General features: G+C 45.1%; 1 protein-coding gene across 1 annotated transcript in view; it reads left to right on the top strand.

Moving 5' to 3' along the window:
• The first annotated feature begins 337 nt into the window (after positions 1-337).
• Tmed10 (transmembrane p24 trafficking protein 10) overlaps positions 338-12,296 on the top strand; it is a 35,798-nt gene continuing 23,839 nt past the window's right edge. The window contains exon 1 of the mRNA XM_051196355.1: positions 338-617. Coding sequence (XP_051052312.1) covers positions 393-617 — 225 coding nt within the window. The 5' untranslated portion in view covers positions 338-392. The remainder of the gene's footprint in view (positions 618-12,296) is intronic.

Below are 12,296 nucleotides of genomic sequence, written 5' to 3'. Positions count from 1 at the left end.
AGACTTTGTGGCTGTTCCTTATTGGGGCCTGGTTGCTATGGTGTCACAGACTTTAAAACGCGCAGGAACCACTTCCGGTAGGTTAAACTAGAACTACTTCCAGGGCTGCCCATACTTACCATGGCTCACTCAGCGGTCTTTCGCTCCAGTAAAAAAACAAAGCCCGCACGAAACAAATATCTTGCAACACTCCTCCAGCCCCTTAAGCCCGTGGTTTTGACACACTACCGCATCTTTCCTCGAGTTTTAAGATTTATTTGTTAGACATTCTTTCTCCACTAGCCCATCTCCAAGATGGCGCCGACGGCCTCGCCAGGTCAGAGGCGAGTCACGTGGGTCCGCCCGGTTCCGGCGCGCTAGAGGCCCCGGGTGGTGAACGAGGCTCCGGCACCATGTCTGGTTTGTCTGGCCCACTATCCCGGCCTGGCCCTCGCCCGTGTGCGCTGCTCTTCCTGCTCCTGCTCGGCCCCGGCTCGGTCCTCGCCATCTCCTTCCACCTGCCCGTGAACTCTCGCAAGTGCCTCCGCGAGGAGATCCACAAGGACCTGCTAGTGACGGGCGCGTACGAGATCACCGACCAGTCCGGGGGCGCAGGCGGCCTGCGCACCCATCTCAAGGTGCGGCCCGGGGCGGCGCGGGGGCGGCCGGCGAGGTGGCAGGCGGAGGCCGGGGAAGGCCGGGGTGGGGGAGGCCGGCGGGCGGAGGCCGGGGCTGGGCCTGGCCCCCTCCCCCAGCGCTCAGGACGTGCGGTGCGCACCGCCCCTTCACCCCGCGCGTTGGGGTTCGCGGGGCGGGGCTGCGCGCCAAATTCCGGGCCCTGGGAAGGGTTGTGAGGCGTTGGCGCCCCGAGCCTCTTGGAGACCTGGGACTATTTCGGCTGTCGTCAGGATCCTGTATCTGTGAGGGCTCAGGAATCTTGAGCAATAACGTGATTTTCCTGAGGTATCTCTAGAGGATCCGCGGGGATTGGCATCATAAGACACCTCAACGCAGACAGGATCGTGGAGACAATAAGGTTGACTGTGACTAATAAAGTTTGCTACTTATTAAGCATCTGCCGTGTCACTTCCTGTGCCTCTTAAAGGTTGTACGTTTAGTTCAGACACTACCCTATGGAACAGATGGGTACCGTTGGTCTTATATAAACGAGGAAACTGAGACTCAGAATGAACAAGGGTTCCAGATGGAATTGGCCCATTAAATATTATTGGCAGAAAAGTGCTAACAATCTTCCTTTTGCTTTTAGTTTGTGATTTCTGGGATTTATTGGAGTCCATTTATTGGTCACTAAATGCTTAGTCTCTAGTGCCTTCTCGTTTAACGACACCAGGGTCTTCTTGACCCTTGGATGGTGACAGCTACTTTACATAATGCCATTTGGTCCGAGTTTTCAGTGGAGTTTTTGAATTGTTAATAGCCAAGAGTTGATTGTGTTCTGAGTAATTGTGTTCATTCACAATAAACACTGGTAATCTTTTGTTTCTTTTTAACAGAATGAAGATTTCACATTCTTAAGCTAAATAGAAGAAACAGTTTAAGTTTTTAAATTTTATTGTATACATATGAGTGTTTTACCTGTATGTATTTATGTGTATCATGTGGGTGCCTGGGGTGTGAAGGGACATCAGATTTCTTAGAACTGGAGTTACAGATGGTTGTGAGCCACCATGTGGATGCTGGGAACCCAACCTGGGTCTTCTGAAAGAGGAGATGTGTTCTAACCCTGAGCCATCTCTCCAGCCTGAAACAGGGTTGCTGTCTCTCCTCTAGTCCTGTTTGAAAACCTTTCAGTGGCTCACTATTGCCTGTCTGATAAGTTCCATTCGCCAACATGCCTTATAGAGCTCTGGTGAGATCTGTTAGCTTCCAGTTTGTGTTCTAACTAGGGCCTTCCTGACCAGAGCAGGTAGTAACTGCTTCTGTTGACACCTCCCCCCCCCCCCCCCGCCTTATTAGGCTAGTAGTAGTTTCCTAAGGGCAGGACTTGTTTTCCTGGTTGTGCTTTCTGGAGTGTTTAGTGTGTTGCCTTGTTTCTAGCAGCATTCAGTGAGATAGGAAGGGTGGTGTAAGCGTAGAGTGGTGACCATCTGAGGTTGGGTGGAGACGAAGGCTGTTGAAGGGGCATCACCAGTTTGTGCTTCTCCTCACTAGTATCTCACTTTGTCTGCTGTGTCCTTGCTACTGGCCAGCTAAATTGGACCACTGGGATCCTAAACCCAAACACCAGGTAGAAAGTACACAGGAATGAATTGAGCCAGGTATTAAAGAAGAAAAGAAAACCAGGAAGCAATGATGATAAAAGGAATATAAGGGTCAGTGGTGGAGAAAGTGAATTTGGAGTGACCAGTGTACCCTTCTTTTTAGGCCTCACTGGAACCCTCCCAGGTTGGCCTGGAACTCTCTATTCACACACACCCACCCACCCACCCACACACACACACACACACACACACACACACACACACCCCAAAAATTTATAACATTTCCACATGTTTGAAAAAGACCTATTTAAAATGTATTTGTTGGGGCCAGAGAGCTGGCTCAGCTGTTAAGAACGCATACTACTCTTGTAGAGGCCCTCGGTTGGGTTCCTAGCACCCACTTCTGGAAGCTTATCGCCCCTCCCCCACTCCACCACCATATTTCTTATAAAAGGAGTGAGGTATAAATATGGAATCAGATTCAGTTTTATGTTTTTGGTGTGGGTATTTGAGCTGGTGTTGTATGGGACTGGGATGTAGCTTCATGGTAGAGCACTTACCCCCAGTTTGACGCCCAGTGCTGAAAAAACGAAGTCTCCTTACCTCATGGGTGGTACTGTGGGATTGAGGGCCATGATAGATTCCCTGAATTCAAGTGTGCTTTAGGGTCCCGCTGCTGCAGTAACACAACCCCGTCACTTTAGTGGCTAGAAGACCACACTAAAGTTACCTAAGTGGTTTACTATGTGGAGTGGAATCAGAGAAGAGGAAGGTGGGGGGCTTTTCAAGCCAGAAGCAGATATTTATTCATTTATTTATTACAAGGTCTCATTCTGTAGCCCTGGCTGTCCTGGAACTCGATGTGTAGAACCAGGCTGGCCTCACACTCAGAGATCTGCCTGCCCTTGCCTCTTGAGCGCCAGGATCGATTTTTTTTTTTTTTTTTTTTTTTTTAAGACAGTCTTTGTAGCCCAAGTTGGCCTTAGCTTTCTGAGTGCTGGGATTGGAAGACATGTGGCACCATATCTACAAAAACATTGCTTCTTATAACTGGGCATTTATTTTGAAATTGAGAAAAAAATTTTATTTGTAGTATGGCCAAAAATGCAATACTTTGTAAGATAAGATGCTCCTGTTAGCATTCAGATTCTTTTCTGTGATTTTTAAAAACCACCATTTGATTACGCTGAAATTTACAATTCATGTAAACAGGGCTAATGAAGACGTTATAGTAGGGGGTGGTCAAGACAGGGTTTCTCCGCGTAGCCCAGGCTCTCCTGGAACTCACTCTGTAGACCAGGCTGGCCTCAAGCTCACAGAGATCCTCCTGCCTCTGCCTTCCTAGTGCTGGGATTGAAGGTGTGCACCACCGCCGCCTGGCAGTAACTTTTTAGTTAACAGTTCTCAGCCTTTAATCCCAGCACTGGGGAGGCTGAGGCAGGCAAATCTCTGGGAGTTTAAGGCCAGCCTGGCCTACAAGAGCTAATTCCAGTACAGGATCCAAAGCTATAGAGAAAACCTGTCTTGAAAAAACATATTTCTATGTAACATATATTTCATTTTTACTTTCAAGCTCCTCATTAGATTGCAACTAAAGTATCTATTCACTTAGTTCTGCTTCTTAAAGTTGTGGCTGCTCCTGCTGAAATACTGCCTCAAGGATCCCTATAGTGCATTGTCATCTTAGTTTCAAAAGTGTACCTCCCAAGTACATAGCTCCTGCTTGCATGTCAGGACACACACAGTACCGGTCTTTGATCAGCCTATGGGTTGTCATCTCTTAGGTGGTCACATACCCTTCAACTGGCTCGGGTTCAGTTTGAGTGGAGGTAGGAGAAATGAGGACTTTGTCTAGTATGGTTGAACCACTAAACGTGGTCCGTGGTGACCGCCCTGAAGGATCTTTGTGACTGTTTAGTGCCTTTTTTGTTTGTTTTTGAAATAGGGTCTCATCTATCCCAAAATACTCACTCAAACTTACTTTGTAGCTATATGCCACTGGACTGTTTTATGTGGTGCTAGGGACAGACCCAGGGCCTCATACACGCAAGGCAAACACTCTACATCTCCATCCCCATCCCTTTTTGGAGGTAGAGTTAAGGACTGAATCTGGTAGACAAACATTTTACCATTGAACTGTGTCCCTGTCCCCAGTTCTCTTAAGTTAGTTTTTAGGCCTTTGATTTGCAAACCTGCTGCCTCAACCTCCCAAGTATTAGCAGGCCTGTGCCACCAGGCTAAGCTATGCTTGGATGAACCTTAGGGAGTCATCCTCCTGTCTGAGAACATCTTAATGTCCAGTGAATGTACTAGTTCCTATGTTTCTTGTGTTTACCCGGCTCAGGATAGGCTGCAAGTTCTTTGAGTAGTATGTGTGTCCCATTGCAATGCTATGTGTAATATAATGCCTAGCTCATGGTAGAATTAATGAAATGAGTGAACAGATGAGTGGTTATCACACTTCCCTCATCTATGATCCCTCCCTTTCAATTCCATCCCCTCACTTTTACTTTAGCCATACTGAATATCTTTCAGATCTTTAAATATAATATTGTTAGTTGATCCATTTCTCAGCTTTGGGGTGCCTCCATATGCTTTCATTATGCATTGCTTGACAGGACAGCCTTCTTAGTGTAATGTGATGCTTCCTTTTGATCTCCATAATGTCTTATTCTTCTCTTTCTCTCTCTCCTCTCCCACCACCTGATGATACAGAATGTTTTAATGAGATGGGTTCTGGCATTCTGTTTGTGATTCCTCTGTTAATCCAAAAATATCTCTTTAATATTTTTGAATGTTAATGGTTTATGAGTTAAAGTCCATGAATTGTAATGAGGAACAACAAAGATAAAACATAAAAGAAGATGAAAAAGCCTGATTTCCAGTAGTAAAAAGTATTCTGAAAAGTCAAACAATAAGGGAGGAAGTGATTGGTGGATAAAGACTACTTAAGTGGTCATGGAAGTCCTGTGGACAGCTAGCCATGTGAGCCTGCGTGCGTGTGTGTATGTGTGTGTGTTTCTCATGCAAGCACTGCTCTCTCAGACATAGCTGTCTATCTTACCACTGTGTTCCCCACTCGTTGCACAAAATGATACTAAGTCGTCCATAGTAATAGACTATAAAGACTTGCTACCCAAATTTGAAGCTGAACGTGTCCCTCACCATCCATAGTCAAAGAAGAGATTGCCTTATTACTTCATGTCCTAATAAAGCCCTTTGTAGGAATTGATGGTCCTAAGTGTAGGGACTGCAGACATGAACATGCATGCTGGACAGTGTGACGAGACAATGTATGTAATACAGTTTCCAGGTTTTTCAGGGAATGATTATATTTCTGGTGTCTATACTGAGAACTTTTGTGTTGTAGAGGACAATCAAATATTTGTTGCTTATTTCTCAAAAGAAGCTTCTCTTTTATCAGTAGCTACCATGGGAATTGACTCCTTAACTTGAGCTTACCTTTTTCTTTGTGTGAAAATATGGCGCTTTAAAATTGATATTTAATGCTACCGGTAACTAGGTGGTTTGCTACGGAAGGCCATTTGGTACATTATCATTTGATTGCATTACAGTCAAGTTTCTTCTTGTATTATATACAAATCTTCTAGCTTTTGCTTAAGCTCTGGCCTTTTATTTCCTTCTTCATAAAAGTTAAAGGATAGTGTTTCTTCACTAACTCTTTACTCAGTGACCAGTTGTCTATAGCTGTGCGTCTTCTGAACCGTGGAACCGTGGAAAGGGGTGCTGCTTAGCTTTTGAAATCTGTGATAACTTCTGAAGACAGTTCAGTTTTTAGGAAGTGGAACAGATTATAAAGCTGACCTGGAGGAGTGCAATGACTTTGATTTGTCAGTTGCTGACTGGATGATGCTAAGCCACCGCCCCCATATTCATATCAGCTTGGCAGTGTAGACAGTAGGGCCCTCTGTGAAATCACTCAGCTGGCCACGGACCAGGATTTGGTCCCCCAACTAAGCCTCAGACTTGAGTGAGGTTGATGTCATCTGCTTTATCCTGCGCCCCAACTTCATTGTTCAACATGATGTGTGGGAAATCAAGAGACTAGTTGTTAAAAAAGAACAAGGCTTTGTTTGTGCCTAAAGGGGTCACGCTGGAGGTTTTTACCGTAAATAACTCTGGAACAGTATGAAAAAAAACATTTGATCTGGCTTCACCCCCGCAGTAGTGTTGTTAGGACAGCAATGGTCTTTCATTCTCGTTCCCTCCCTCCCTCTTTCGATCTTCTTCCCTGTGTCCGCCCCCTCCACTCAAGCGTGACTATTGCTGGTGTTAAAACGTAGCAACTGCTGGTAGAAGCAGGAAGAGAGCATCTGCCTGTCATGCCACCAGTGCTGGGAAGTTTCCCATTTCTGATTCCCAAGAGTTGTACAGGAACAACCCCCCCCCCCATCATATTTTGTCTTAAACACCATGGGCGTATTGTGCCGTGTCATCACTGAATTGGGTGGAAAACTGAAGGGATGTAGTGTTGAATGCTGCTTGTTCTTTGACTTTGTTCTCAGTATAATCTGTGTGCTCTTCCGACTTCCAGAAATAAGGTTGATAGACTGTATTTGCTCGTGACTGGAAAGTCAGGGTAGGGACTAGAGAGATGGCTATGTGGGTATGAATTATCAGGTACTATTCTTTTTTGATTATTTTTATTGTTTTGGCTTTTGAGACAGGGTTTCTCTGTATGGCTTTGGAGCCTGTCCTGGAACTCGATCTGTAGACCAGGCTAGCCCCAAACTCACAGAGATCTGCCTGCCTCTGCCTCCAGAGTGCTGGGATTAAGCCTGGCTGCAGGTACTGTTCTTGCGAAAATTAGAGTTTGGTCCCTTGCATCCCACGGTGGTGGCTTACAACCACCTATAAATCCAGCTCCAGGGCCATCTGCACCTCCACATGTAATTAAAAATAAATTTTACAAAAAGGAAATAGAAAGAAAGAAAAATCAGTAAATTCTGTTCATGTTTTTTTGTTTTTGAGATATGGTGGCAACTTGTGTTTGCATATTTGTTTATGCAGGAAGTTGACCTCAGAATTTACAGAATACTCACTTTACCTAACCCCTGCCCTAAGGTAGTCTGTCTTTTTTTCCCCTTCATCTTAAGACATGGCCATGTTCTAGGCTAGGCTCAAACTTGCTATGTAGCTGAGAACAAGGATAACTCTTCTGTTCTTCCTCTCTATTTCCCAAATGTTGGAACTTGGAACTATAGGTATGGATTACCTCCCCTAACACTCTGTGTGTGTGTGTGTGTGTGTGTGTGTGTGTGTGTGTGTGTGTGTACGTGTGTGTACATGTGTGTACATGTGTAAGAACCCCGTGTGAGCATGCGAAAGTAGAGGGCTACCTGCGGGAATTGGTTTTCTGTTTTTACTGTGGGTTCCAGGATTGGATTCAGGTCATCAGGCACCCTGGCCATCTTGCCAGCCATAGCCTTTTGAAAATGTTTGTCATCCTTTACCCAGACTAGGACTCCTGGGTTTTTGTTTGTTTTTAGTTTGTTTGAGATGGAGTCTTACCTGGAAACCCTGGTGCTCCCTCCAGTCTGAGGCTGGTCTCACAGTTGACCCTCCCTCTCTGCCCTACGAGTGCTGGGGTGACAGGCAGGACCAGCAACCCTGGCTCCCCGTTGGATTATGCCTGTAGTTTGCTCTATCAGATTATAAACCACACTCTGGAAGTGCTAGAGTTAACCTTGGATTCCTCACTGTGTTGGTTAGGGTTTCTCTTGCTGTGTACAACACCATGACCAAACACAACTTGACTTTAAGCTTGTAGTCCAGCAAGTCAGGGTAGAAACCTGGAGGCAGAAACTGAAACAGGCCATGGTGGCATGGAGCTTACTGGCATGCTCCTTGAGGCTTGCTCAACTTGTTTTCTTATGTTATCCAGGACCACCTGCCCAGGGGTAGTACTGCCCCCAGTGAGCTGGGCTCTTCTGGATCAGTCATTAATGAAGAAAATGCCCACAGGCCATTCTGGTGGGTGCATTTTCTCAGTTGAGGTTCCCACTTGTTAAAATGACTCTAGGCTGTGTCACATTGGCAAAACACCAGCCAGCACATTTACTCTCCCTCTCTGCTTTGCCAGGCCTTTGGGCCCTACAGCTTCTAAGTGTCCCACTGTTCCCTTGAAGATGGGCCCAGTTGTTTCCCTCCATTCCCATGCAGTGAGCATCTGAGCCCCAGTTGTCCCTGGGTTTCATTAGCACAGCATACTTCCCTGCTGTCTCTAAATACAGTTTGGTGAGAAAAATGAGGGTAATTAGGAAAATTTAGGGAGTTCTGGGTTAGGCCAAACAGACAGTCGTGATAAGTACTGCTAGTCCTTCAGACAGCAGCATTCCACTGAGTGCTTGTGTGACAGGCACTGGTCCAGGCCTTGACCCTCTTCAGTGATCTTATGAAGTATGCACAACTGGGTCCTTACATTGTGAGTAAAGGCATGCCATGCCAACGGCTTTACAGCCAGTAAGTGATGTAGCTGTGATTTAAGCATAGACCAAGACTCTAGAACCTTCCATCATTTTTCTTCCCCTTGGTTTTTGTTATTGTTGTTTCTCACATAGCCCAGGTGGTCTTGAACTCTGTGGACTCCTCCTGACCCTCTGCCTCTGCCCAAGAGCTGAGAGTGTTGACAAGCACTACCATGCCCAGCTTAGAACCTCACAGCTTTTTAAAAATGATTTTATTTTTCATGTATGGGTGTTTTGATTGCATGTATATCTGTGTACTACATTCATGTCTGGTCCTGAAGGAGGCCAGAAGGAAACCTTGGGTCCCCTGAGAGCAGAGTCACTGTTGCTTGTGAACCATTATGTGGGTCTTGGGGATTGAATTGGGTGTTCTGCAAGAGCAACAAGTATACCTAACTGCTGAAACATTTCTCCAGCCCAGAACCTTCCATCTTAACTAACATCCTGTATTGTCTCAAAGGAAGGAAGGAGGTGGCTTTGTTGAGAGTATTTTTATTCTGTACTAGAGTTTGTAGGATGGACCTACAAGGTTGGTAATTGTCCTTAAACCTAAGAGGGTAAGAGTGTAGATAAAGGCCAACCTGAAGGGAGTTGCATCTTCACATTTCTATTAAATTTATTTTAAACAAATTTTAATAGCACTTGGAAGGCAGAGGCAGGTGAATCTCTGTGAGTTCAAGGCCAGCCTGGTCTACAAATCTTAGTTCCAGAACAGCCAGGGCTATTATTATATAGAGAAATCTGCCTTGGGGGGAAAGGGTGAGGCAGTGAAACATGTAAGATTATTTTATATGTGTGTTGCTTGTATATATATGTTTGTGTACCAGGTGCGAGCCTGTTGCCTACCAAGACCAGAAGAGGGTGTCGGACCCCCTGGAACAGGAGTTAGAGATGGTTCTTAGCACTGTGTGGGTGTTGAGACTCAAACCTGGGTTCTTTGGTAGAGCAGCCAGTGTCCTTAGCTCAGAGCCACCTTTCCAGCCCCTAGGATGGCTCTTCTGTCTGATGATTTTCTCATGATAAAACGCTGTGTGTTGAGGGGGGCACAAAGGTCAAATGTTAGTGTTTGCCAGCCTTCTCCTCTGTAGCTGTTCTTTATGCTGTACACATTGGGATGAAGTCCTTTAGTGCAGCCAGCTCTCACTCAGGGAGAGGGGAGTTGGGTTCCCTTCCCGGAGGGTGTGGCACCAGTCTACTGAAAGAGACTTGCCTCTTCTCCCTCCGTGGTTCAGCCGTGTGGTATTGGCGTGGGTTCACAGACACAGTATTCTTCCAGTCACAGCCCATTTCCACTTCGTTTAGTGATCCGATTGTGGAACAGCTTGGCTGTTCAGGGCACTGTCCTTGGGCTTGTCTCTTTCACATACTCCTGCCCCGGGGTTTTGTTTTTGAGGGCTTCCTCACTTTCTGGCACTGTAAGATGTTATAATCTTGTATATTTTCTGATTGGTCCTAGAGTCCAGGATCCCCTTTTCTTCAGGGAACCCTGTTTTTTATTGGCTTACCTGTTGTTAGAATAGAGATAATATTGTTACTAATTTTTTTTCTGATGCCCTTCCCCCGGACAGTTGTAGCAACGGGTGGCCAAATTTTGGAGCAATTTTGGAGCGAGGTTGGTGTTCTGTGGGCAGCAGGAGTGGGCTGGAATGGAGAAGAGAGTCGAGGTAAGGGGGCCAGGCAGAGAGCCAGGGCTTGGGAACATTCAGGTTCCTCGAGGTCCTGGTGCAGTTGCTGTATGAGGTCAGGCCATCATCAATACAGAGAGGGTCAGGTCACTAAGACTGCCCAGATGAACCCACTCTGTTTGTGTCTTTAGCAGGCTGTGGTTGATAAATTGTTCATGTTTAGTTCCAGGAAAATTGTCCCTGAGATAAATTTGTGGGCTTTCATCACTAAATAAATCATATATAGCTCAGATTGCTTTTCTTCCAGTCTTTTCATCTCCATTTCATGTAGACTTAAGGTCAAAAGTGCCATACAGACCCCAGGCTCTTGAAACACTCCCTCCACACGCCCACTCTTCTGTTTTATTCCCAAGAGCTTTATTGACCTGAGCTACTTCAGCTCCTTCTGCATTCTGGCAGGGGGTTATCTTGAATGTTTAGTAATAGAATTGGTCAGCAGGCAGGCCTCAGGACCAGCTCAAGAACCTGCTCCTCACCACTGCTTAGACTAATCCAAGAAGACAGCATTCTAGATGAGTTTATCTCCCCAGTGACCCATTTTCTCTCTGAGTTGACAGTTTCAGTGTGAGTATTCACAGTCTTGACATCAACTACTCTGCTTATACAATTAACACCTTTCCCTCTCTTCAAGTCGTGAATTTTTTTTGCTTTTCATTAGAAACTGTTACCTAGAAACAAAATTTTATTACTTCCTATTCCATGATGTCATTTATGGACAAATTTTAGAGCTTAATATTACCTTTATTTAACCAGAGAACTCTATGGTAATCACTACAAGTTTTTGTTGTTGTTTAACCAGGCATGGTAGTACAGGATGTTTTGTGGCTGTAATCCTATCACCAGGGAGTAGGCTTCAGGAGTAGGATCCCATAGTGACATTACCCTAGTTTGATGCCGATTGAGTTCCAGCCCAGCTGTAATCAAAAGTTTGTAATTAAAGGAAAGTTAAAAACTTATTTGTGCCCAGCTTAGTGGTGCACAACTTTAATCCCAGCAATAGGGAGATAAAGGCAGGCAGATTTCTAAATTCAAGTCCAGTCTGGTCTACAGAGTGAGTTCCAGGGTAGCCAGGGCTACACAGAGAAACCCTGTCTGGAAAACCAAAACAATTAACAAACAAAACAAAAAGCAACATCATTTGCTTGGACTGCAATCCTAGCACTCAGGGGACTGAGGCAGAGGGTTACTGCAAATTCCAGGCTACCCAGTGCTACAAGGCAAAACCTTACCTGGGAACCAGTAAATAAATTAATTCATCACATCATTTCAGCCCATAGACTTTGTGGGCTCTGATTAATTAATCACTGCGTTTGGCCCAGTTTCCTATTCTTTAATGTGTCACCTGCTGGTTTATATAATGTTTTTTTACTTTGTAAGACTAATAGCTTTGCAGCTGTTTGTACTTGATAGAAGACTTACTGGTTTTAAGGAAGATACTAAGATTTATTAGAATGCCCAGCAGTTTGTGTGAGTTAGTTTAATAGATTTCTAAGAATCCAAATAACTACTCCCTCATGGTTGGGTTAGCTTAAGTGGTGAGGATAGAATTGTGACATCCAAAAGAGTGCTAAGTATCATTGCACATTATTTCTGGAAGACGAGTTTCATGCTGATGAAAGGCAGTGGATTTGGGGTTGGGGGGGGGGGCGTCACTGCAAATGTCACAGTTGCCAGGGAAATAATCCTCTTGAGGTAAAAATGAAACTCTGGTCAATATGACTTAGCTGGTGCTGGGTTAAATGCCTGACTAAGCAGTTTATTTTTCTTAGACATTTAAACACAGTAAAATTTTGGGGAAAGCTTTCCATATGACAGTTATCACAACAAAACTTTAGGCATGGCTACATCTCTTTAGCCAAGCACCTGTGGTCTTGACTTTAGAAATGAATTTTATTGATTGATAAACAGTGTTCAGGATAAGG

The sequence above is a fragment of the Phodopus roborovskii genome, unplaced genomic scaffold (assembly GCF_943737965.1).
Source record: "Phodopus roborovskii unplaced genomic scaffold, PHOROB, whole genome shotgun sequence".
Taxonomy (NCBI): Eukaryota; Metazoa; Chordata; class Mammalia; order Rodentia; family Cricetidae; genus Phodopus; species Phodopus roborovskii.
Note: the sequence above shows the minus strand (reverse complement) of the source record. Positions and strands in the feature narration are given on the sequence as shown.